The 26,228-nt window shown below is 31.8% G+C and overlaps 2 protein-coding genes across 9 annotated transcripts; one reads left to right on the top strand and one right to left on the bottom strand.

Moving 5' to 3' along the window:
• Nucleotides 1-132: 132 nt before the first annotated feature.
• Nucleotides 133-9,567, bottom strand: LOC112722865 (leucine--tRNA ligase, chloroplastic/mitochondrial). Of its 8 annotated transcripts, none has more exons than XR_011867904.1 (22): nt 9,030-9,567; nt 8,805-8,949; nt 8,645-8,701; nt 7,949-8,068; nt 7,757-7,861; nt 5,506-5,729; nt 5,333-5,399; nt 5,089-5,243; nt 4,684-4,948; nt 4,393-4,587; nt 4,081-4,160; nt 3,851-3,913; nt 3,664-3,745; nt 3,348-3,425; nt 3,172-3,273; nt 2,881-3,053; nt 2,501-2,678; nt 2,301-2,385; nt 2,014-2,145; nt 1,588-1,829; nt 1,433-1,485; nt 133-531 (listed from the first exon to the last, which is right to left on the bottom strand). XR_011867904.1 is itself a non-coding variant. In XM_072207520.1 (21 exons), coding segments are annotated over exons 1-21 (2,934 nt in total). In that variant the 5' UTR covers nt 9,392-9,567; the 3' UTR covers nt 1,229-1,484. The 8 variants fall into 8 exon arrangements, 3 of the variants coding, with proteins under 3 accessions (XP_072063621.1, XP_025629832.1, XP_025629833.1); XR_011867903.1 differs by having other exon boundaries at nt 2,014-2,175; nt 2,301-2,378; XR_003162925.3 differs by having other exon boundaries at nt 2,301-2,378.
• Nucleotides 9,568-23,411: 13,844 nt separating this feature from the next.
• On the top strand, nt 23,412-26,226 carry LOC114924695 (uncharacterized). The gene is made up of 5 exons (XM_029289969.1): nt 23,412-23,972; nt 24,247-24,430; nt 24,527-24,790; nt 24,878-25,027; nt 25,160-26,226. Exons 1-5 carry the CDS (start codon nt 23,412-23,414, stop codon nt 26,224-26,226), a joined length of 2,226 nt encoding a protein of 741 aa, XP_029145802.1.
• The last annotated feature ends 2 nt before the right edge of the window (nt 26,227-26,228 follow it).

Raw genomic sequence — 26,228 nt, 5'->3', positions numbered from 1 at the left:
AGATATTATTACATGCCTTAAGTATTTTGTAACTTTCTATATATTAAAGCTTAAATATTTGTATTTCTTGTTAATATCGTTAATTTTTCTTGATAAATTGTCACTTCATGTCACTAGAAGACCTAAATTACATTTTTAATTGCAATTTAACTCATTACAATCTTTTCAGCATCAAAATCAAACAATCTTTACATTTGAGTCACCATCTCTAAGATGCATCTAACTCACAGCAGTAATATCCAAAAACTAAAATAAGTTGTAATTTTTTACATCTTATTCATATGCAATACAATAAAAAAAGAATCCAATAGCAACGGCAATGAAGAATGCCATGATCATACATCCATTTTGTGTTATGTATCTTTTTCTTTGAACTCCATTATATAGTTTAATCTCCATTTCTTCAATTTTGTCCTCTAATTTTCTTAATCTACCATAAACTTTCATCTTCTGCACTCCAACATTCGTATGCCCATGCCAAGTTATGAGCTCATCCAGCCACTTAAAATACTTGCAATGTGTTGAAAGAGTCTGTAATTACGGAAAAAATTGTAAGATGGAGTGAATACTAATATATCTTGAAGTAATTGCAACCAAAGAATAATCTATTTGGGTTATGTGATGTGGTAGGTTTAAAAAGAATCCCATAAGCTCCACAATTGCATATTAGGTGTGTGACCTTCTTCTTCGCCATGCCAACATTGCTAGAGTTGTTGCTTGCACAAAGCCCAACGACTTCTTCATTGACTAACCGATTGAACTTGATGATTCCATCGACCAAAAAAAAAAAAAAAGAACTTGATGATTGCTCTGCCATATTCATCACTTCAAGTAGGGTTCAAGATTTAGGGTTGACAAAAGATTAGCATATGAATATACTCTTTTTACCAAGAGTGTGCATCAAAACGTCAAAACGGCAACATTTTTCATAACTTTGCAAGGGCCTCTTTGTCCCATCAAATGGATTAAGTTCACGTAGAAGAGTTACTGATACACATAAGATTTTTCGGTTACCATTCTACGGAAAACCTATAAAAGGAGCTTTTTGGTTACGCGAAGTGAAATGGATAAGATTAACGTTGTCATTTTTTAATGGTCAAAAACGTCATGTCCTTCAAATAAATGGTTAAGAACCGGAGTGAAATTTTACTTGAAAAAAAAAATTGAAAAGATTCATTCTCAATAACCATTATAAAACTAAGTAACCAAATCAATTATCGAATAAAAATTTTCGGACAAAATCGAGTTTTTATGTATGTAACCTTTTGTATAAAAATTTGTTTGGTTAACATGTTAAAAACTGTCACCGACATCAATTGAAATGCTATATATGTTGTCTTATTAATGGCTCGCTTGGTTTTCTAGAATGTCACTGAATTGACTCATTTGATCTAGTATACATGTAATCACAAATAAATAGAAAAGAAATTACTCTGATTTTCCATCTCGAACATTCACTGCGCACGGATGCAGGGCAGTTAAGTCCTGAGCCAACGACAAGCAGTTAGTTGCAGAGTAAATGCAGCAAGAGGAATGGGAATTCCGAGGTTGAATGTTGCTTACTGCAGATGAAAGTAGGCTACTTACTATTGGACAGCAACCTTTGTGTTTTTCCGGTCCAAAACAACGTTCAATATCTTGCCAGGAACGTATATTCTTTTTCTAACAGATTGACCATCTAAATACTTGGATAGCTTTTCATCCCTACATGCTAACCCAAAAGCTTCCTCCTCTGAACATGTTTCTTCCACTTGAATGGTACCCCTCGTCTTGCCATTAATCTGAACCGGTAGTACTATCGTTGAGTCCTTCAGGTAAGCAGGATTTGCCTGCAGTTGCAAAGTATAACAGACATGAACAATTCTTAGTGTATAATAAGAATATTTAATTTGGAACACATTTCGCGTAATTAAAACCAAGTTCAAAAAGCAATGGATAAAAGTAATGAAGGGGCAGAGGACTTGATAAGCCTTAAAGGTCTAGGAATGTTTGGATATGGACCCAACTTCATACCTCAGGGAAAGGCTCATAGGCTAAGGATTTTGTGTGGCCAAGCCTAGACCACAGCTCCTCGGCCATGTGCGGTGCATAGGGTGAAAGCAGTAAAACAAATGCCTCAATGATTGACCTTGGATGTTTATCCCACTGAAAATATAATGCCAAGAAAACAAATGCCTCAAATTTGATTGACATGGATGGATTTATTTTTCTCTCATCCAAATCAAATCAACCCAATTATACCCCAAAACAGATAATGTAGTGAGGTGATAAAACAACGAAATCAGTAAACAAGAGGATACCTTATATGCCGCATTAAGGAACTCCATCATTGCCGAAATTCCGGTGTTGAACCTTGTGCCTTCAATTTCCTCTGTTACCTGAATACTGAAATTTAACCCTCAACCCAAATGTCCAAGCCAAATCTTCCTATAAGCCAAATCTTCCTATAAAATCATAAGAAGGTAACTATAAAAGGCTATTGAGAATTGAAACAATTGACCTTAGCAACGCATTTATGAAGAGTATGAAGTTGGTCTATGGTAGGCTCCTCATCAACTGATATGGTTCTTTCCTTAAATGTTCCATCAGACAACGGTGAACCAACAATCAGCCTCCAAGTTCTTCCTAAAAACCGATATACACCTTCAATGCCGCTAGTACTCCATGTTTTTGAGTCTCTGGTAGGTATTTGAAAAATGAAGGATAAAATGGGCATGAAGTCCATATTAGAACGACATCCAAAACGTAATCACACCGTGTCATCCCTAGCCCAAACAAATGAAAAGATAAAAGGGGATAAAATGAAAACAAAAAGCAGTTTGATTAAGGATCAACCACTGCCACACGCCATTACAAATAATATTGTGATCAAACACATACCTCAACGGTCCCATGAACATTTCATATAAACGAAGAGAATCTGCACCGTACTCTGCAATAACATCATCAGGGTTAACAACGTTTCCCCTACTTTTACTCATTTTGTAAGCGCGAGCAACTAATCGTATGTCAGGATTTTCTTTCAGGACAAAAGAATCCCTGGATTTCATGACCTACACACCAGGAAAAGGGAATGAACTGTCAAAAGAAAAGGAGGCTTGGGCTCATTACATTAAGTCTGACAAGACAATCAATTAATGGATTGAGAGAGTGGGAGCATAATTCAGAAACCTTTTCCTCTGGAATTTTTTCTAGATTATGTTCATTTGAAATATCAGCAACATCAGCAGATATCAGATTGCCATCTTGATCCCTATAAGCCATATATTGAACCTGCCACTCAATGCATTAGAAACTTATCATGATAAATTTAATTTTCGCCCTCAATTTTCAAGAACTGAATTTACCTCCCCAAGGATAATACCCTGGTTAATGACACATTGGAAGGGCTCCTTGGTGGATACAACACCGATGTCATAGAGGACCTGAAATAGAAAACTTGAATTAATTATCCACAAATGTTGCAGCAACACTGAAAATATGTCAGATTGTCAGGGTATTCAAAACTCTGTTTAACTCAATTCCAGTCCCTAATTGTAATTGGTGGGGTTCACAACCCTATCTTACAGTGTACTGAGGTTTAGATTCATTCGGTTAAGAGTGATACAAATCACAAATCAATATAAACCAGATTGAGGCAAATGTCTAATAGTAAATACAGACCTTGTGCCAGAATCTGGCATATAGTAAATGGAGAACCGCATGCTCGGCACCCCCAACGTACACATCAACAGGGCCCCAGTATCTGCAGATGAAGAATGGTTTTAAAGTTACGAATTGACTAATTTAGAAGCTTCAAACAGAAAATGGATATATCTACACAATGTTAGACAATGTCGAAGAGTTATACCTTTCTTTGGTCTTATCAACCAACTCTTTGGAATTTGTTGGGTCCATAAATCTCAAATAATACCTGGGAAAGAAAAAAGAAATGTGAAACAGAACAGAATTTAATTTTTGAAATGCATAAATGCATGAAAACTCCTGAATCAATTCTACTAAAGACTTGACCACAAGTACGCCACTTGGTGCTTGCTAATAAATCTATAATAGAACTTAAGATCATTCCCAATGCCTTACCAGCATGAACCAGCCCACTGTGGCATGGTATTTGTTTCCCGAGTGGCTGGTCTTTCGGATAAACTATCTGTGGTTTTAACCTAAAAAGTTATACAAAATGAGATATTAAAATAAACCACAGGAAAAACTACAAAAAGCCAAACAGAAAACTCTGAATTATATAAGTAATATGAATTAGCCTATGGCCATCTATGGAAAATTTAAAATTTACGAATTATATAAAAAGTCAATGTCAACGTAAGTTCAAATTAGTAATAAAATGCCATGATATTTAAAATGATGAAAGCAAAGCATTTATGATGGTAAACTTACCCAAGACACTGCCTTGGACAGTGGAGGCTCCCCTGTTCCAGTGGGAGAAAAATCATCCAATTCAGGTAGTATAAGGGGAAGTTCATTCTCATTCAGTGGGACAGTCTCACCACTGTCATCCAATATGACAACAGGGATGGGCTCACCCCAGTAGCGTTGTCGAGCAAAAAGCCAATCCCTTAACTTGTAGTTCACCTGAAGGATGATAAGAAATATGTTCTATATTAAGTACTCCGTAAGAAACCGCATTCTAGAAAAGCATACAAACTTATTCTAATTTGAAATATGAACCTTCCGCTTTCCATTTCCACTTTTTTCAGCCCATTCAATGACTTCTAGAGCAGCTTCTTTGCTAGACAAGCCATTTATGTCAAGCCCCACAAATGAATTTGATGAATTTATTATGACACCTTCACCTGGGAAAGCCTTTCCAGACTCATTGATACTTTTGTCATTGGGCATCACAACCCAATTAACAGGAATGTCATATTTCAAAGCAAATTCATAATCACGAGAGTCGTGTGCAGGCACCGCCATGATAGCTCCTGTTCCATAACTGCATGAGTAATACATAATATTCTGGTGTCATGTGAACTTTTGAAATATCATTCACAACTCAAAGGATTCAATATCAATAGCATTTGAGCAAATAATAAATGCACTCTGCATACTAAAAGATACTTTGTGTATACACACCTTCCCAAAACATAATCTGCCACCCATATTGGAATAGCTTCCCCATTTGCAGGATTTTTTGCATAACAACCAGTGAAGACACCAGTCTTTTCCTTCTGAAGCTCAGTCCTTTCAAGGTCACTCTTCCTTGAGGCAAGTTCTACATAATCCTCCACCTAAGACCAAAGATTAACCATCTCCTTATTATCAGCACGCTTAAGAGCTTTGTAGGACTATTAAACATGGAAACAGCTTGACAACTTACATGTTTGCTCTGGGCAGTGGAAACCAATGATGACAATAATGGGTACTCTGGGGCGACAACTAAGTAGCTGATAAAACAACCAAAGTAAATAGGAGGTTTATAAGAGTTGCTTTTAAAATGGTTTCTGATTCATAAAATTTATGAAACATGTAAGAAAGTTGGATGGACAATACGTTGCTCCAAAGATTGTGTCAGGCCTTGTAGTATACACAATAATCTTTACATCTCTCTCCTTTCCATCACTGTCAAGGACACAAAATTCCATCTCAGCCCCTTCTGACCTCCCTATCCAATTTCTCTGCATTTCTTTGACACTTTCTGGCCAGTCAAGGCCATCTAAATCCTCAAGAAGACGGTCAGCATATGCAGTGATCTTGAGCATCCATTGCCTCATCGGCTGCTTGGTAATAAACAACGACACTGTAAAGATTATGAAAACATAAAGAAAATATAAGAGAAAAACCAAATCTGTCAAATCCTGTTTTTCAAACCAGAAAATATAGTTGCTTCCAACTTGCATATCTCTCACCACAAGGCCTCAACTACCTAAATTTCAGATTGGAGACTCTTAACTCACCTGCTATGCATTGGTTGCAACCAAGACAGCCCTGGCAGCCCATTTTCTTTCCTATCTTAAAAATATTAAACGATCTCGAAATCCCGCAAATCTTATATTCACGTGACCATCTCGGACTAGGGTTTCCAACAAACTAAAGATCATAATTTTCTGACCACTAGTTCCAATGAAGGGAAAAACGAGGGTCCCTTTTCTATCTGCAGCACTACACCTTGTTTCCTTACAAAGTTTCTAAACGACGCGTAACGATTGCGCACTAGCCTGTTTCTTTGATATAGGTATCCGAAGGACACGAAGCTTCGTTTTGGTTTTGGTCCCACATAAATCCAAGCCTTGTAGAAGTCATTACAAATTTTCAAAGTATTGTCCTGTTTCTAAAACCATATCAAGAAAACCAGTGAGACAACCCATATTCAATAATTAGTACTAAATTCTACAATTATCGAAACCACCTAAAATTTTGTACCATGACACTAGACACAGCCATCTTTCACTCCCTTTTGGTCCCACTAAATTCTAAGTTGAATTGAATTTTATGGGATTTTTGCAAAAAGAGGCTGCCACTGCACTCTCCTGACAGTACCCTCATTCCAAAAATCCAACTCAAATCATCTAGCCATAAAATTTGGTGAGACTAATTTAGATGTATTTCTCTTCCAAGCCTAACTGGTTTCAGATCCATTGCTGTCCTCAGATGGGAGACATGGACTTTGAAAGTTGAGTAAAAATCTGTCAAATTCTGTTTTTCAAACCAGCAAATATGGTTGCTTCCAACTTGCAAAACTCTCACCACAAGGCCTCAACTAACCCAAATTTTGAACAGGAGACTCTTAATTCACCTAGCAACAACTATCCGTTGGTTGCAACCTAGAAGCTATTCAGTTCTAGGAGTTATGAGTACTGGAAGTTACTGCAATAAGTGCTGAAAACTGATTTTCCCTGTCTTAGATTTTCAAAAATTCATATCTTCTAATCCTCAACTCCTAAAAATCTGAAATTCTAGGCAATGAACTAGGTTGAGCAAACTTTTAATTTCATTCCAAAACTCAATTTGTGGAGGTCGCAGCGAACCACACGAGTTGCTGCATCAATTACAGAATTCTGCAGCAAACTTGTTATTGCCCAACTCACAACCTATCATCCTAAATCATGGTTTACGCCATTTTAAATGCTCAAACCTCTTCCATCAACCTTATTTTTCCTATTGAAAGTTGTGTCAAGGGTCAAATTGGTTGGCTCCGAGTCAATAAAATGAATATTTTTTAGCCTTTAATTTATTGGTGGCTTCTATTGCAAGCTCAATTGTCAAATAAATGTCTCGGGGCATTCTGACCCTTCCAACAAGTTTCAATATGTAATTGGAGGTTGCCTAACTCTATTGGAGAGGTCAATTGAGCTTGTAGCCTAATTTAGCCTCTAAACCCCCACTTCCCAAACTAGACAGCAACACTTCCTAACTTTACGAGCTAACCAATTCAATTTTTCTATAACTCTAATCCATTCCCAATTAAACACCAGCCAATACATTCATCAATACCAGCAAACACACAACCTAATAATCACAAATAACCAGAGTTTCAAGCAGTGTACCACATGCATCCCTCTAATAATCAAAGAATCAACATCAATTTTTCTTACAACTCCACTAATTATAAAAATTTATTGAAACTGAATTAATCCAAGATTCAACAAAGATAATCAAACCATTAGACAATCATTAACTCACGCGCTTATTTACCAAAACTTCTTAAGGCATTCATATATTTGAAAACTGTAACTGATGTAGTAACTTGTGCACTTCACTACTACCTCCAAAAATTGAGTAAAAATAAAAAAGAAACACATACCTTTCTTATTACAGGATGACCACCCCGTTCACTGACACCATCAACCACCTCCTCATTGGCCAACACAGTGCCAAGCGCGGGACACCAATTAACTGGAACTTCAGCCTTAACATTTTATAAGTACACAATAAAATCTTCAATACTGAGGAGTTAACTGAAATAAGCAAAACTTTGAAGCAGTTATTACTCAACCTGATATGCCAGCCCTCTCTTATAAAGTTGTAGAAAGATCCATTGAGTCCATTTGTAATAGTCAGGTTCTATGGTAGATATTTCACGATCCCAGTCATAAGAGAAGCCTAATGATTTTAACTGCAGACACATAAAAAAGACACAACATGAAGGGAAAACAACCAATTTCAATATCAATTGTCAGGCTAATGACTATGAGAATGGAGAAAATGATCTTCCACCCAAAAGACTATTGTCAATGCACCCAAATCTGATGCACTCTCAGCTTTTCTTTGGAATGAACACCGTCGACAGCCACATATTTTATGCATTATGCATTGAAAGTTAGTTTAGTTGTGCGATCAAAATGGAAGACATAAAGCATTGATTGTGATTCCAACCATAGGTGTATGGCTTGTTTTGAAACGTAAGCCAACGTCACAAATTCACAAAAATTTACCTTCATTTCAATATAATTATTTAATTAAAATGTCCAGTATTCACACTTAGAATTAACGCAGTAAACCTTAGTTTAGACATCTTAAAATAGCACAAAATGAGAAGCATGGAGAATTGAAAACGAGATTCTTGAGTAGCTTAAAACTAGCAGCAAAATTTATAATTCTCAGACATATTCAATCCGATAATATAATGAATTTGACGAACAAAGCATCAAAGGTGTTGGTTAGAGTAAAAAATGTGTCATCATAAGCTTACCTGAGAACGAAAGCGATCGATATTCCGAGCTGTAGTGAGCTTCGGATGAGTTCCCGTCTGCAACCCGCAGCAACAGCATAAAAAAGAGAGAAGGACGAGAATCACGAAGAAACTTGAGAAGAACACAGAGAAGCGAAGTGAGTGAGAGTGAGAGTGAAACCTGAATAGCATATTGTTCAGCAGGAAGTCCAAACGCATCCCAACCCATTGGATGCAACACATTATAACCCTTCATCCGTTTATACCTTGCAAGAATGTCAGTGGCGGTGTACCCCAGAGGATGCCCAACGTGTAGCCCCGCTCCACTGCAAAACCATATTTCATGAGAAAAAAAGAATCGAGCTTGACGCTCGGAGAAAGTGGCTAGAGTCAAAGAGTTCAAAACCTGGGGTAAGGGAACATGTCGAGAACGTAATATTTGGGCTTGGAGGTGTCAATGTCGTCATCGGGGGTTCGAAAAGTGCGATTCTGCTCCCAATAGCGCTGCCACTTGGGCTCGATTTCGTGGAAAGGGTAAGCTCTGTTTACTTGCTGTGGCTTGGTTGGGTTGTGGTTTTGCAGCTGCAGTTCGGTTTCGTTCCTGATGATGGTGCGGCCATGATTGAAGCTTGTGCTGCGGAATCTGAGAGAGTAAGAATTTCTTCTTGATGTGGCGAAGGGGAATGTTGGAGAGTGATAAGGGAAAAGGAATGGAGTGGAGTACGATGAAGGCAAGTGGAGATGAAGATGAAGATGAGAGTGTAGCATCTGGAAATGGAAATGGAACAAGGAGTCAAGAGTGTGGGTGGTGTTTGTAGACGAGTGAAGAAAAGAAAGGAGAACAGAAATAGAGGATAACGTCAACTGTCAACACTCAACAAGAGAGAGATGGCGCCACGCTCTTCTCTTTCTCTCCCATTCGCCCCAATTTAGGATTGGGCTTCGTGACGCCCTTTATTAAGTATGTAACGTCTATAGCGTCATTGCAATGGGCTTTCTACACAAAATAGTGAAATACAATGAAAATAAAAAAAAAAAAGTTACACTTACAAGGCTTCTAATATTATTTATAGAGTTTAATTTTGCATACCGATCACTAGCGGCTCAACAGGCACTATCATGCATGTTCAGCCGCTTTTTTATTATTTTTTTGTTAATATATTATTCATTCTTTAAATTTATTAAATAAGTATTTTTTTATTTTAATATTGACGTGAACTTATTTATATCATATTTTATTAAAATTAAAATTATTGTGAAAAATTTTTAAAATATTAAATTATAAAAACTCACAATAAAGAGGTATATATATTATCAGAAAAAATATAATTTAAAAAATAATAATAATAACATTATCCTGATTCAAAAAGAGTATATATAAACTAAAATACATGTTAGTTATTTATAAAAGATAATTTTTACTTAAATATCATGGATATTTATATTTGTCTTCATCTTTTTTAAGTGGTAGGTCAAAATATGAATCTGAATATAAAGAGGCCTTCATTTTTTTATAAATAGTGAAAAATAGAAGAAATCAGAATGCTTATTTTTTTCGTTTTTAAATATCAAACTATAAGAATAATTAATAGTCAAAATAGGAGAGTATAAAAATTCATTCATAATTCATCATACATCTTCTTATCAATAACTTCTCGAATCTTGAAAAACCGTCAGATTTATTGACCATAAAATTAATTATATAAACACTTCAACATTATTCAATTAAAAATTATGTGTAACAAAATCAAAATAAAAATTTAAAAATATTATTTATAAATTAACTATTTATAAACGTTATTAAGTTTAATTATTTATTTTTAATAGTATTTAATTTCAGGCTGAGATAAAAATTTATATTTAAAAGACTCTTTATCTTCATGCATAATTCCAATTATTAAAAAATATTTTATTTTTCTTTTTAATTTTATTTTTAATTTTTTAAATTTTCTTTAATTTCATTTTTTTTTCAAAATTATTAATTTATATTTTTATTATATCCCCTTACTATATTAAACACTATTCTTTCTCTTACTATTATTCTCTAAACACATACTTGTCATTGTCTCATCGCCATTATTATATTTCCTTGTTCTCCTTTCTCATTTTTTCTTTCTCCTTCCATCTTCTCTTCAGCCGACCGTAATTAATTATCACCAAGGATTATTATCGCAACTTTTAATCTTGTTTATCACTTCGATTTATAACCATCTATTATGTTAACTTTTATGAGTTGTTAAAGTTTCGCTAAAAGAAGTAAGACATAAAGCATTTAAAATTTTTACCCAAATTATCAAATTAACTTTTAGAATGTATAAAATTTATAAATTTAGATTAAATAAGATATTAAACAAATTTATTATGTTGTTATTATGGGTAACAAAATCAAAATAAAAATTTGAAACATTATTTACAAATTAACTATTTATAAACGTTATTAAGTTTTGTTATTTATTTTTAAGAGTATTTAATTTAAAATCGAGATAAAAATTCATATTTAAAATACTATTTATCTTCAGGCATAATTTCAATTGATAAAAAATATTTTAATTTTTTTTAATTTTATATTTAATTTTTTTAAATTATCTTTAATTTTGTTATTTTTTCAAAATTATTAATTTATATTTTTATTATATTCCCTTACTATATCAAACACTTTTTTCTTATTATTATTCTCTATACACGTACTTGGTATTGTCTCATCGCCATTATTATATTACCTTGTTCTCCTTTCTCATTTTTTTCTTCTCTTTCCACCTTCTCTTCACTCGACTGTAATTAATTATCACCGAATATTATTATTGCAACTTTTAATATTGTCTATCACTTTGATTTATAACCATCTATTCTGTTAACTTTTATGAGTTGTTGAAGTTTTATTAAAAGAAATAAGACATAAAGCATTTAAAATTTTGTTTCAAATTATCAAAATTTGATGTCAGTCATCCTAAAAAATAATATCAAAATATATTATTTTTAACTAAAATAATAAAAAATACATAATTGTAAGTTTTTTAACTAATAATTATAAATTTAAGTCACAATTTAATATAGTACCTTGGGACAAAAAGCAACCATTGCTATTCATGTTTGATTGCTACTATCTAAGTTTCACATTTATTTTATTTTGCACATTAATTTAAGTGTACTTTATTATTTTATTTTACATATTTTGAAATAATGCCATTGTATTATAAGGATGAGATTAATTTTCATAATCTAATGCAAATCTTTTTATTATTTTGTTAGTCATTTGAATACTATCCATTTAAAATAGTTACTTAAAGTGAAACACTATATAAAGAGAGATAGAAAATTTTTAAATTTATCGTTCTGGTTTGCTTCTTATTAATCCTCACTTAATATACTCAAATTTAATAGCTTTGATGGTGGTGAATTTTTGTAATTAGTTAAAAAATTTTAATTTTCTCTTTTTCTCTCTGTCTCTTTTTACGATTTTGAACAAACACAATTTTATTATTAAATACTTTTTTAAGTTCAGAATATTTTTAACTTTTTATATAATAATTAGACTTAATAAATTACCAAAATTCAAACATATTCTCTTGAACTATTTTTTGATCATATAATTGGAATCGTTTAAACAGAAGATCATTAGATCCCTAAAATTTTTAAAGTAAAAGAAAAATACAATAAAATAAATTAAAAAACCTAATAAAATAAAATGGTTTAAAAAATAGAATATATATATATATATATATATATATATATATATATATATTATTATATTATTATTATCTATAACAATATATAATGGAAAAACCCATTTTTGGTGTCCAATTTTTCTTTCCATTTTTATCCTTTTTAATAACTTACTTACAGTTACAGCATTTTACTACTTCATTTTCATCCACGTTCACCTCAATATAACTTCTCCACGTTAATTTCTCTCAAATCACGTTACTGCATCAGTTACAGAATTCTACTACTTAATTCCCACTACTGCATCAGTTAATTTCTCTCACATCAGTTCCTGCGTCAATTGTATTATTCCCAATTTTTCCTTTAATCTCTCTCACTTCACTGGTTACTCCATATCTCTCCATAATAGAAAAAATTTCCTTCATTTCTCCTCTATCTTCTCCTGCATTCTTCTCACTTCGCCTAAATATAATGTAAAATTTACTGTAATTTATTTTTCGTCATTAAATAAAAGTGTATAACTGTTTTTATATGTTTCTTTGATTAATTATAGTTGACAACATACCAATGGAAAATTCACGTGGAAGTGGTCGACAAACTTGACAAGACTATGCCAGACAACGAAGACAAAATATGAGTGAAGAACAGAGGCAGCAACACCTTGACAGAAGGCGTGCCAGTTACCGAGAGAGTATTAGACGAGAAAAACAAATCGATAGGACCAACTAACATGGCAACACCATTACAAGATATCACAAATATACCTCCTCAACAATACTCTATATCAGGTACTCTTAAGTTATAATTCTCATTAATAAATTTATATTGTTAGTTTATCATTTAATATGAATTTTTTTTACGATATATCTATGTTATTGGACTCTTAGTACGTACCAATTATGTATAATTTATTTCTTGAGTGTACCCTTAAATTATCAAATTACATTATTTTCATCTTAATAATGATTTTTTACATCTACAGATACTCACAATAACACCGGAGCTGGTTCAAGTAATATACCAAACGATCCAAATATGGGTAGGAATCTTATATTTATATCTATTTAATTAATAATAATTTATTTTTTCTTAAATTTTGATTCAATAATTTTTTTATTGTTGGCCTAAATAATATTATTATATTATCTTAAATCTTAAATGTACTTTACATCATTATAATCTCAATTATTAAATAGTTTAATAATTTTTTAATATAATATCATACAAATATAAAATTTTTATAACTGTATTATTATATTATTTTTCACTGTTGAATAATATATTTGTTATTAAATTTATTAACTCTGTAACAAAAAAAACTTAATAGATAATTCTGGTATATTTTTTTAACTTTTTTTCTACAATTTAATTCGCCATTTAATTTGAATTATTTCTACAATATATCTATGTTACTGTACTCTACCGAAAGTACTCTTAAATTCTCAGCCTATATTATTTTCATGTTAAGAATAAATTTTTTAAATATTTAGATACTCATAATAAAAGCGAAACTGATTCAAGTAATAGACCGAATGGTAATAAATATAGGTAGAACTTCTGTATATTTATTTAATTAATAGTAATTTATTTTTTCATAAATTTTGATTCAATAGATTTTTCATTATTGTCCTAAATAATATTATTATAAGAATAAATAAAATGTTCTCGCGCCGTATCATTATAAAAAAAATTATATTAGATATATGTTTAATAATATAATTGTAGCTTAAATTTTTTCACTGTATAACAAAAAAAATTAGTTGATAATTTCGATATTTTTTTTATACTTTTCCTTCTAAAAAGTAAATATATCAGAAGTGATTATTTTTTTACTACATAAATTTAAATTGATAAATTTACTATTTCAATATAATTATTATTATGCTACCAGTTTAATATAATTTTTATATTCATGAATTATTTATCTCTAAAAAAAATTATACACTGTAAAATATAATCATTTAAAATACATTATTCTCGTTCCCAAACAGTCCAAATATGGGAAGGAATCCTATATATTTATATTTATTTAATTAATAATAATTTATTTTTTCTTAAATTTTGATTCCATAAATCTTTTATTATTGGCCTAAATAATATTATTATAGATATTATTATATTGTCTTAATGTACTTTACATAATTATAATCTCAATTATTAAATAGTTTAATAATTTTTTAATGTAATATTATACTGCCAAACAATTTTTATAACTGTATTATTATAAGAAAAATATATATGTTCAATATTTAATAATATATTTGTTATTAAATTTTAGTAAATAATTCTGGTATATATTTTTTAAATTCTTTTCTACAATTTAATTTGCCATTTAATTTGAATTATTTCTACAATATCTCTATGTTAATGTCCTCTTAGTATTATTTATCTGTAATTTATCTACCGAATGTACTCTTAAATTGTCAACATACATTATTTTCATGTTAATAATAAAATTTTTTAAATATTTAGATACTCATAATAAAAGTAAAACTGATTCAAGTAATAGACCAAATAGTAATAAATATGGATAGAACTCCTTTATATTTATTTAATTAATAGTAATTTATTTTTTCATAAATTTTGATTCAATAAACCTTCCATTATTGACCTATATAATATTATTATAAGAATAAATAAAATGTTCTTGCGCAGCATCATTATTAAAAAAATTATATTATGTTGTAAAACAACTAAATAAATAAGAAAGATGTAAATAAAATATGTAAATGGAAGACTCTATATAATTAGCTCAATAATAATTTATATATATACATTAATATTATTTGTTGTACGTACTATACTTCAGACCCTCCTTCTATTTATACTTGTACAATGTATTCTTTTTTAAAGCTTCATAAAGCTTAGTCTTTCTTGAGAAATTGAAATTCTTTATTGGAAAAGCTAGCCGCCCAACATTGTGAAGAAAGTCACAATGTATTAAATGGGCATCCATTCATATATATCACAACACTCCCCCTTGGATGACCATTTAGGATTATTGCCTCGCTAAAACCTTACTAAAGGAAAACCCTGTGGGAAAAACCTTAGTGAAGGAAAAAGAGTACAATATCCTTTGTGATGGGACTGCCTCATTAAAAACCTTGTCAAGAAAAATCCAATGGAAAAAAAACCTGACCAAGGAAAAAAGAGTACAGTCTCCCCCTCTTGCCGAAATCATTTAATGTCTCGAAATCAGCGCATCCCAATCTCATGTACCAATTTTTCAAAGGAGGATTTTGGGAGTGACTTTGTAAATAAATCTGCCAGATTGTCACTTAAGCAGATCTGTTGGACATCAATTGTCCCTTGATTTTGAAGATCATGAGTGAAGAAGAATTTGGGAGAAATATGCTTTGTTCTATCACCTTTGATGTATCCACCCTTAAGTTGAGCAATGCATGCTGTATTGTCTTCAAACAGGACAGTTGGAGCTATCTTATGATCAATCAGTCCACATGATGACAGAATATATTGGATCAAACTCGGAGCCAAAAACACTCGCGACTTGCTTCATGAATCGCTAGTATTTCGGCATGATTAGAGGATGTTGCAGCAATCGTCTGTTTCGTGGATCTCCATGATATAGCTGTTCCACCATATGTAAACAGGTATCCTGTTTGAGATCTCCCTTTATGTGGATCAGACAAGTATCCGGCATCTGCATAGCCAACTAGTTGTGACTTGGATCCATAGGGATAAAGCAATCCCATATCAACCGTTCCATGAAGATATCGAAAGATTTGTTTGACTCCACTCCAATGTCTTCTGGTTGGAGAGGAACTATACATTGCTAGTAAATTCACAGCAAATGATATATCAGGTCGTGTATTATTAGCAAGATACATTAGCGCTCCAATGGCACTAAGATGGTACTTCAGGACCAAGGATATCTTCATTTTCTTCTTTAGGACGGAATTGATCCTTTTTCACATCCAAAGATCTTACGATCATTGGAGTACTTAGGCCCAATTTGGATAACCAACTTAATTAAGCTCCTTTTGATAAAATAACTTAAACAATAAATGACTCTGTTAAAAGTAACTTATAAATAAGTTATTTTGTGTTTGAATTTTTAACTCTAAAAGTGCTTATTTTATAGAAATGTAATGAAAAGTAGAAGTATTATGAGAGAAGTCATTTTTTTTAACTTCTCTATAAGCTCCAAAATAGCTTCTTAGAAAGTTGCAATTTGGTTTTGAAAATTGCACACATTAATACTACTACTTTTCATAAGTCAAAAGTTAAAAAAAGCTACTTCTAGAGTTTCCCAAACGGGCCCTTAATGGATGTGACTTATCCATATAAAATCTCTTCAAGATCTTCTCTGTGTATGTTGCTTGATGAATAAAGATCCCACTTTTTATATGCTCGATCTGCAGGCCGAGACAAAACTTAGTCTTTCCAAGATCTTTCATCTCAAACTCTTCTTTTAGGGTTTTTATAATTGTTGGAATCTCTTCAGGAGTCCCAATGATATTTAAATCATCAACGTACACAGCAATAATAATAAATCCAGATGCAGTTTTCTTTATGAAAACACAGGGGCAGATATCATCATTCTTGAATCCGTTTTTGGCCAGATACTTAGTAAGACGATTATACCACATTCGTCCAGATTGCTTTAGACCATATAAAGATCTTTGCAATTTGACTGAGTATAAACCTTGTGAATATTCATTCGATGGTTTAGATATCTTTAGTCCTTCAAGGACTTTCATATAGATATCCCGATCTAATGAGCCGTATAAGTAGACTGTTACCACATCCATTAAATGCATATGCAGTTTATGATATGCAGATAAATTGACTAAATAACGCAATGTTATCGCATCCACTACAGGGGAATACGTTTCTTCATAATCTATACCGGGCCTTTGTGAGAAGCCTTGTGCCACAAGTCGGGCTTTATAGCGCACAACTTCATTTTTCTCATTTCGTTTTCTCACAAATACCCACCTATATCCAACAGGTTTTACATCTTCTGGTGTACGAACTACAGGCCCAAAGACTTCACGTTTTGCAAGTGAGTCTAATTCAGCCTCCATGGCTTCTTTCCATTTTGGCCAATCATTCCTTTGTCGACATTCTTCAACTGATCTTGGCTCAAGATCCTTACTCTCATGCATGATAGTTAATGCCATATTATATGCAAATATTTTATTGATAATTGTCTTATTTCGGTCCCATTTCTCTCCTGTAAAGACATAATTTATCGAGATCTCGTCATTTTCACAATTTTTAGGTACCTGAACGTCTTCTGGCGTTATATCAGAATTTTGGATAACTGCAGGTGTCTTTACTATGTCTTTTTCCATAGGAATATTTACCTCTTTTCTCTTTCGAAGATTTTTATCTTTGGAACCGACAGGCCTGCCACGCTTCTGGCGTGTATTTGCTTCAGTGGCTATTTGTCCTACTGGGACATCAATTCGAATTGGAGCATTTTCCGCTGGTATATAAGATTTGGTTATCCTCTTTGTATCAGAAAATGCATCAGGCAATTCATTTGCTATTCTTTGCAAATGTATAATCTTTTGAACTTCTAGTTCACATTGCACTGATCGAGGATCTAAATGCATCAATGATGATGCATTCCACTTAAGTTCCTTTTCAGGAAGCTTATTCTCTCCCCCTAATGTTAGAAATTTTGATTCATCAAAATGACAATCCGCAAACCGGGCTTTAAACACATCACCAGTTTGTATCTCAAGATACCTCACTATAGAGGGAGAATCATATCCAACATATATCCCCAATTTTCTTTGGGGTCCCATTTTGGTGCGATTAGGTGGTGCAATGGGAACATATATCGCACACCCAAATATTTTTAAATGGGAAACATTTGGCTGCTGGGCAAAAGCTAATTGCATAGGAGAGAACTGATGGTAACTCGTTGGCCTCAAACGAATAAGTGCTGCGGCATGTAAAATAGCATGCCCCCAAACCGAGGTTAGGAGATTTGTTCTCATAAGCAAGGGTCTAGCAATTAATTGGAGGCGTTTAATAAGCGATTCTGCTAACCCATTTTGTGTGTGAACATAAGCTACTGGATGTTCAACACTTATTCCATTAGCCATACAATAAGCATCAAAAGCTTGGGAAGTAAATTCATAAGCATTATCAAGACAAATTGCTTTGATTGGATTTTCTGGAAATTGTGCTTTTAATCGAATAATTTGAGCCAGTAATCTCGCAAACGCCAGGTTGCGAGATGATAATAAGCACACATGTGAGCATCTCGAAGATGCGTCTATCAGGACCATAAAATATCTAAAAGATCCACATGGTGGATGAATAGGTCCACATATATCACCTTGAATCCTTTCTAGGAATTCAGGGGACTCAAATCCAATCTTTACTGGTGATGAGCTTAAAATTAACTTTCCTTGAGAACATGCAGCACAACAAAATTCACTAGTTTTAAGAATCTTCTGGTTCTTTAGTGAATGTCCATGAGAGTTTTCAATAATTCTCCTCATCGTGGTTGTTCTCGGATGACCCAATCTATCATGCCAAGTTATAAATTCATTTGGGCTAGTAAACTTCTGGTTTACAATGGCATGTGATTCAATTGCACTAATCTTGGTATAATACAACCCAGATGAAAGTGAGGGTAATTTTTCTAATATAACTTTCTTATTTGAATCATGAGTTGTGATACATAAATACTCATGATTTCCCTCATTCATAGTCTCAATATGATATCCATTTCGGCGAATATCTTTAAAGCTCAACAAGTTTCTTCGAGACTTGGTAGACAACAGTGCATTATTTATTATGAATTTTGTTCCTCCAGGAAACAAAATTATAGCTCTTCTGGAGCCTTCTATCACATTGCCGGAGCCAATGATAGTATTAACATACTCTTCTTTTAGCACAAGATGGGTAAAATATATATCACTTTTGAGAATAGTGTGCGAACTTGCACTATCCGCAAGGCATACATCTTCATTACATATCCTTGCCATTTTCTTCAAAGACAAATAATAATAAAATGAGTAGCAATACATGCACATAATGTCATATACTAAAATTTTATTTTAAAACATGACATATTTAATGATTTCAAAATTCATAAACATTAATATTTCATTATTTATATACATCACATTTGAAACTTAAATACATAGGAAATAAAACTTAACAATAAATTCTTTACATTATTTATTTACATAGATACTTCACAATCTCACATATTAAACTATTCCATCATTGATCAAATGACCAATATTTCCTTCAGGGTCCTCAAAGAAATCAGATACATCATAATGAGTGGTGGAATTTTCAGTATCATTTGAAACAAAATTTGTTTCCTTTCCTTTGTCATCCTTTTTCAAAGATGCCTGATAAAGATCGACTAGGTGCCTTGGGGTACGACAGGTACGTGACCAATGGCCCTTTCCACCACAACAGAAACACTTATCCTCTGTTGATTTACTCTACCCGATATTTCTTTCTTTATCCCACTTCTGGTGAGATACTCTCTTTTGAATATAATTCTTTTTTCTTCCATAATTTTTCTTGTTATTAAAACCTTGCCATTTACCTCTTCTAGGGTAGTTTGCTGCATTTACTTCAGGAAATGGGACAGCGCCAGCTGGGCGCGCTTCATGATTTTTCAATAACAACTCATTGTTGCGTTCAGCAACAAGAAGGCAAGAAATTAACTCAGAATATTTTTTAAACCCTTTTTCTTGATACTGCTGCTATAGGAGCACATTCGAGGCATGGAAAGTTGAGAAAGTTTTCTCCAACATATCATGATCAGTTATCTTTTCCCCACATAATTTCATTCGTGAGGTGATTCGAAACATTGCAGAATTATATTCATTTATAGATTTAAAATCTTGTAGACGCAAGTGTGTCCATTCATATCGAGCTTGAGGAAGTATCACCGTTTTTTGATGATTATACCTTTTTTCAAGGTCTTTCCAAAGATCTGCAGGATCTTTTAATGTGAGATATTCATTTTTCAATCCTTCGTCAAGATGACGATGAAGAAAAATCATGGCTTTGGCTTTATCCTTCTGGGATGCATTATTTTCAGCCTTAATGGTATCTCCAAGATCCATTGAATCAAGATGGATTTCAGCATCTAATATCCATGATAAATAATTGTTTCTAGATATATCAAGAGCATTGAATTCAAGATGAGAGAGTTTCGACATAATAAAAATTTGTTACCTGAGTCTTCCTAAAAATTTGATCAGAGTCTCATGCTGATAACGTGTTGTAAAACAACTAAATAAATAAGGAAGATGTAAATAAAATACGTAAATGGAAGACTCTATATAATTAGCTCAATAATAATTTATATATATACATTAATATTATTTGTTGTACGTACTATACTTAAGACCCTCCTTCTATTTATACTTGTACAATGTATTCTTTTTCAAAGCTTCATAAAGCTTAATCTTTCTTGAGAAATTAAAATTCTCTATTGGAAAAGTTAGCTGCCCAACATTGTGAAGAAAGTCACAATGTATTAAATGGGCATCCATTCATATATAACACAACATATTAGATATATGTGTTTAATAATATAATTGTAACTTAAATTTTTTCACTGTATAACAAAAATAATTAGTATTTCGATATTTTTTTATACTTTTCCTTATCAAAAATAGATATATCAGAAGTATTAATTTCTTCACTACATAAATTTAAATTGATAAATTTACTATTTTTAATATAATTATTATGCTACCAATTTAATATAATTTTTATATTCACGAATTATTTATCTCTAAAAAAAAATTAAACACTGTAAAATATAATCATTTAAAATACATTATTATCGTTCCAATAATATGATTGCTATTATTCAGATGCTCGTAATAATAATGGTCCAATTAATATCTAATAGAATTTTACATTTCATATCTTTTTTAATATTCTACAATTCTTTTAAACGTTTTATTTAATACACAAAAAAGGTTAAAATATTTTTAATAAATATATATAACATTGTAAAAAATAAATGATAATTTCTTCACTTAATAAATCTATTATACGGTTACACTTGAATTATTTTTCAAATGGTAACTTTTTACAGGAACTCAAACTGCCTATAATGTATTTGTATTTTACGGTCACTATCTATTCTTTTTAATTATTCAGAGTTTGGATAATTATGATATTAATGGGTATTCTACGTATTCTATTACTTCTAATCAATTTAATTTTGTATGATTTGTTTCTTTAAAAGTAACCTCTCAATTACCACTGATATTGTACAGACTTAATTTAATGAACAAATTTATAATTTTGTTGATGTATTCTTTTTACATACTATCAGAAATTCATAGAAATAGATCTGATCAAAACAGTAAACGTGAAGCAAATGTAACTGGTTAGTATTGTATTTTTTTTTCTTTATATATTTAGTATTGTGACATAATTTTAATAGGTAAATAAATTTATAAACAAAATATTATTTTATCCTTATATGTTAGCATATTAATATATTCATAGTAAAAATTAAGTGTGAGCATAATTGGTGTTAAAAAAATTATTTATTTGAGATCATTACAAGAACCAATTTTTAAAAAAGAGTGCCAGTGCCTAACAAAAAAAAATTAAAATCTATACACAAAAAAAATTTATAAAAACCAACAAAATTCTTAAAATATTTATTTGCCAATTAAAATAAAAAATATGTAAACTTTAGTAAAAACAAAAAAATAGGTAATTTAAAAAATTTTATATTTTGTTGAATCATTCTGTTATAATTCACACAAACATGACAAAATAAAATAATTAAATAAAATGTTAAAAAATTTATTTATTTAAGATCATTACAAGAATCAATTATCAAAAAAGAGTGTCCGTGCCTAACAAAAAAAACATTAAAATCTATACAAAATTTTTTTATAAAAACCAATATAATACTTAAAATATTTATTTGTCAATCAAAATGAAAAATATGGAAACTTTAGCGAAAACGAAAAAAAATTAATTTAAAAAATTTTGTATTTTGTTGAATTATTTTATTATAATTCACACAAATATGACAACATAAAATAATTAAATAAAATATATTTTAAGAAATAAAATAAATAGTAAAAAATAAAATGATAACTTTAGGCGAAAGCATACAAAATAAAAATTATTAGAAGTAATAGAACAAATAAAATATGAACCAATACTATCGTCATGTATTGTATTATTTCGACCAGTAATATCTAAACATTTAAAAAACATGAAACAAAACATACAAGCTAAAAAATTTGGCCAAAAGCAAAAATTGTCATACCCTATATAAGATAATTAACTAAAAATGCTATAAGACAATTGATGAACAAAGAACTTTATGCAAAAAAAAAAATTTATGATATATAAAGAAAGCATTTTTAAAAAAAAATTATTTATTTCAGACTCAAACTATATTGTATTGACTATTTAATCTAAAAAAAATAATCCATGATAAACATAGTGTTACCATATAAACAAAAACATATAATGGAACAAGAAAATAATAAACATTTAGAATAATATAATGTTGTTATAGATGGTATGTGATTTTAACTTTGTTATAATAGTTTCGAATAAAAGGTTTTAAATAAAATGATTTTATTAAAAAAAGAATAAAACTATATTGCTACAGAATAAATAATATTTCTTTATAATTAAAAGAATAAAAACATTTATTTAATGAATACAAAACATCTTTATAAAGAATAAAATAAAATATTTTATAATTAAAGTTGTTAAATACATCTGAATAACAAAATTTAAAAAAATAAAGTCAAACAACATCACAATATTATACAATGTAACAAAGTTAAAAAAAATTATTGAAACATCACTTAAATATTTGATAGCTACTTATCTCTTTTTTATGATAACCACTATAATTGAAGTAATTCTTTGTATTTATAATCAACAAAGAACTATTTTTTTAGTTGTTACAAACTTCATCATTTTCTGATTTTCATTATGAATGTAACCAAATATATGTTAATTTTATACGAGTACAGAAATTAGACAAAATGTTCGAGCATCCCATAATTGTGCTCGAAATTTTCAAGAGGATGCAACAATAATTCGAACTCCGCTACCAATCCCAAGGACATGTCATTACTGTAGCGCACGTCTATTTCACCATGAGATGTTCGAGATGTGCTGTAATGGGGGAAAAGTCTCTCTTCCCCGAGTAAATGCTCCTCAGGAATTGCTTGAAATATTTTTGGACCCCTCTGCAGAAGGAAACCATTTTAGAAAACATATTCGTGGATACAATCATGTATTTTTCTTCACTTCGTGTGGTGTGCACATAGACGAACAAATGGCTATAACAGGTCGTGGTATATATACATTTCGTGCTCAAGACTCAATATATCACAATATAGGGGGATTTCATCCGGATCAGGGCACGCGGTCACGGTTTTTGCAACTGTACATATATGATACTGACCATGAGTTGCAGAATAGGATGCTGGAGAACACACAACTACATGAAACATTAGTTTTCAAGTTACAACAATTGCTACACCGGTATAATCCTTTTCTCCATGTGTTTCGCCAGCTTGCACAACGGTCAGATGTACATGAGTGTAGTTTGGTCATTAGAGAGCGACCTGCTAATCAGCCACAATATAGTCTTCCAACTGCGTCGCAGGTAGCAGCTATAATTGTTGGTGATGACGTTGAAACAATGATTCGTGGGCGAGATATTAAGGTGTAAACTCATGCTGGTAGCCTACAAAGGATTCAGGAATTCGTTGGCTATTACGATCCACAACAATATCCTCTTCTTTTTCCATTTGGAACTCATGGATGGGATATCAATATCCGAAGTCAAAGTAGCGGCAAAGTATCATGCCGAACATATAATAGCTATATGCTCCAGGTACAAATTCCCATTTCCTACGCGGTATATACTTCAATAAAATTCTGAAAAAAAAATTGTTCAATGTATCTAATCTTTTTTGCAAATTCTTAAAAATTTGTAGATCCGCCCCGATGATCATTCCACCGTATTGCAAGCAGGACGATTACTACAACAATATGTTGTTGATAACTATGTGAAAATTGAAACCGAAAAGTTAAGATGGGTTCGAAATAGACAGAAGAAATTACGGGCTGAATTATATCAAGACTTACAAGATGCTTTACACACAGGAGAAACCAATGTAGGTAAATATTGTATCTAATTGCTACTTCGTAAATCATTAAGAATTACCCAAAATAATTATTAAAACTAATAATATTTCTCTATATATTTGTCTTCAGAAAATGTTGGAAGAAAAAGAACAATATTACCATCGTCGTTCATTGGTAGCCGTCGTGACATGACCCAACGATATCAAGATGGAATGGCGATTGTTCTTAAAGAGGGCAAGCCAGATATTTTTCTTTCAATGACATGCAATCCATCTTGGACTGAAATAACTTCAGAACTCAACCCAGTTCAAACTCCACAAGATCGTCCAGATCTAACAACAAGAATTTTTCGAGCCAAATTTGAACAGCTGAAAGAGGATGTAATTACTAAGGGTGTCTTGGGAAAGGTGAAGAGCTATATTTATGTCACTAAATTTTAAAAAAGAGGATTGCCACATGTACATATGTTGCTAATCTTAGAGAACAATGACAAGTTAATTGACCCAGAGCATTATGATAGTTTGGTACGTGCAGAGATACCATCTAAAGAAGTGGAACCACACCTACATGATGCAGTGCTAAAACATATGATTCATGGTCCTTGCGGAACACTTGATCAATCTTCGCCCTGTATGAAAAATGGCCAATGTAAACGCAACTACCCAAAAGAGTTCACAGCAGAAACACGAAGAGGTGACGACTCATATCCGCAATATAGGTGACGATTCGACACTCCAGTACCGATTAACCAAAATGTCACAGTTGACAATAGATGGGTAGTTCCGTACAACCCTTGGCTACTACTAAAGTATGATTGCCATATTAATGTTGAGATATGTAGTAGCATAAAGAGTATAAAGTATCTCTACAAATATTGCTACAAGGGTCCAGACCGGGTTGCAATGGAAGTTCATAACGGTTCTAATGTTGACGAGGTCCAACAGTTTGTTGATGCAAGATGGATCGCTGCTCCAGAGGTATGTTGGAGAATATTTAAATTTAACCTTTACCGAATATATCCATCAGTGGAAAGGTTACAAATTCATTTTCCAAATCAACATCAAGTGAGCTTCTATGATCACCAAACCATTCCTGAAATACTTAATGATGATTATTTCTCTAGAACAATGCTCACTGAGTTCTTTGTCCTAAATCGTGAGGAGGACCAACAATCTAGGCATCTTCTGTACAGGGAAATTCTAGAGTATTACACTTGGCACAACAAGGAAAAGGAATGGCGTCGGCGCAAGACACAGAGAAGATCCATCGGTCGAATTTATACTGTATCACCTTCAAAAGGAGAAAAATTCTATTTGCGTATTCTGTTATCTAATGTCAGAGGACCAATCAGTTGGGATGACTTGCTAACAGTGAATGGGGTCCAATATTCGTCCTTCAAGCAATCTGCTCAACACCGAGGATTGTTAGAGAGTGACATTTGCATCCGTGCGTGTTTGGTTGAGGCTTCTGTTTTACGATTGCCATGTGCTTTACGAAGGTTGTTTGCAACCATCTTAATATTTTGTGAGCCTACAGATGTAAAAAGTTTATGGGATGAATTTTTTTCATATATGGTAGATGATTATCCGTCAGCCAGCACCACAACAGCCTTAGTGTTCACAAATCAGCTACTCAGGGATATAAATGATATACTTCTTCAGCACGAAAAACAGATTACACAATACGATTTGCCAGCTTTAACCCATGAAAATGACAATGACAACTCAATACCCAGAGTTATCCAAGAAGAACTGTCTGTCGAAGTACCCCGAGAAGACCTGTATTCCGTAGCAAGATTGAACAATGACCAATCTAAAGCTTTCAAGTGAAT

This window comes from Arachis hypogaea, chromosome 11 (genome assembly GCF_003086295.3).
Source record: "Arachis hypogaea cultivar Tifrunner chromosome 11, arahy.Tifrunner.gnm2.J5K5, whole genome shotgun sequence".
Lineage (NCBI taxonomy): Eukaryota > Viridiplantae > Streptophyta > Magnoliopsida > Fabales > Fabaceae > Arachis > Arachis hypogaea.
Note: the sequence above shows the minus strand (reverse complement) of the source record. Positions and strands in the feature narration are given on the sequence as shown.

What these genes read in the sequence shown, in the direction of transcription:
- LOC112722865 (XM_072207520.1), bottom strand. Translation starts at nt 9,391, where the DNA reads ATGCTACACTCTCATCTTCATCTTCATCTCCACTTGCCTTCATCGTAC. An exon ending in GTGGAAATGGAAAGCGGAAG is followed by an intron (nt 4,588 to 4,683) that starts GTTCATATTTCA and finishes ATCATCCTTCAG; the next exon opens with GTGAACTACAAGTTAAGGGA. An exon ending in TCCTTAATGCGGCATATAAG is followed by an intron (nt 2,176 to 2,300) that starts GTATCCTCTTGT and finishes ATCAAATTTGAG; the next exon opens with GCATTTGTTTTCTTGGCATT.
- LOC114924695 (XM_029289969.1), top strand. Translation starts at nt 23,412, where the DNA reads ATGTGCTGTAATGGGGGAAAAGTCTCTCTTCCCCGAGTAAATGCTCCT. An exon ending in AGAGGATGTAATTACTAAGG is followed by an intron (nt 24,791 to 24,877) that starts GTGTCTTGGGAA and finishes TGCTAATCTTAG; the next exon opens with AGAACAATGACAAGTTAATT. An exon ending in ACTTGATCAATCTTCGCCCT is followed by an intron (nt 25,028 to 25,159) that starts GTATGAAAAATG and finishes AAAATGTCACAG; the next exon opens with TTGACAATAGATGGGTAGTT.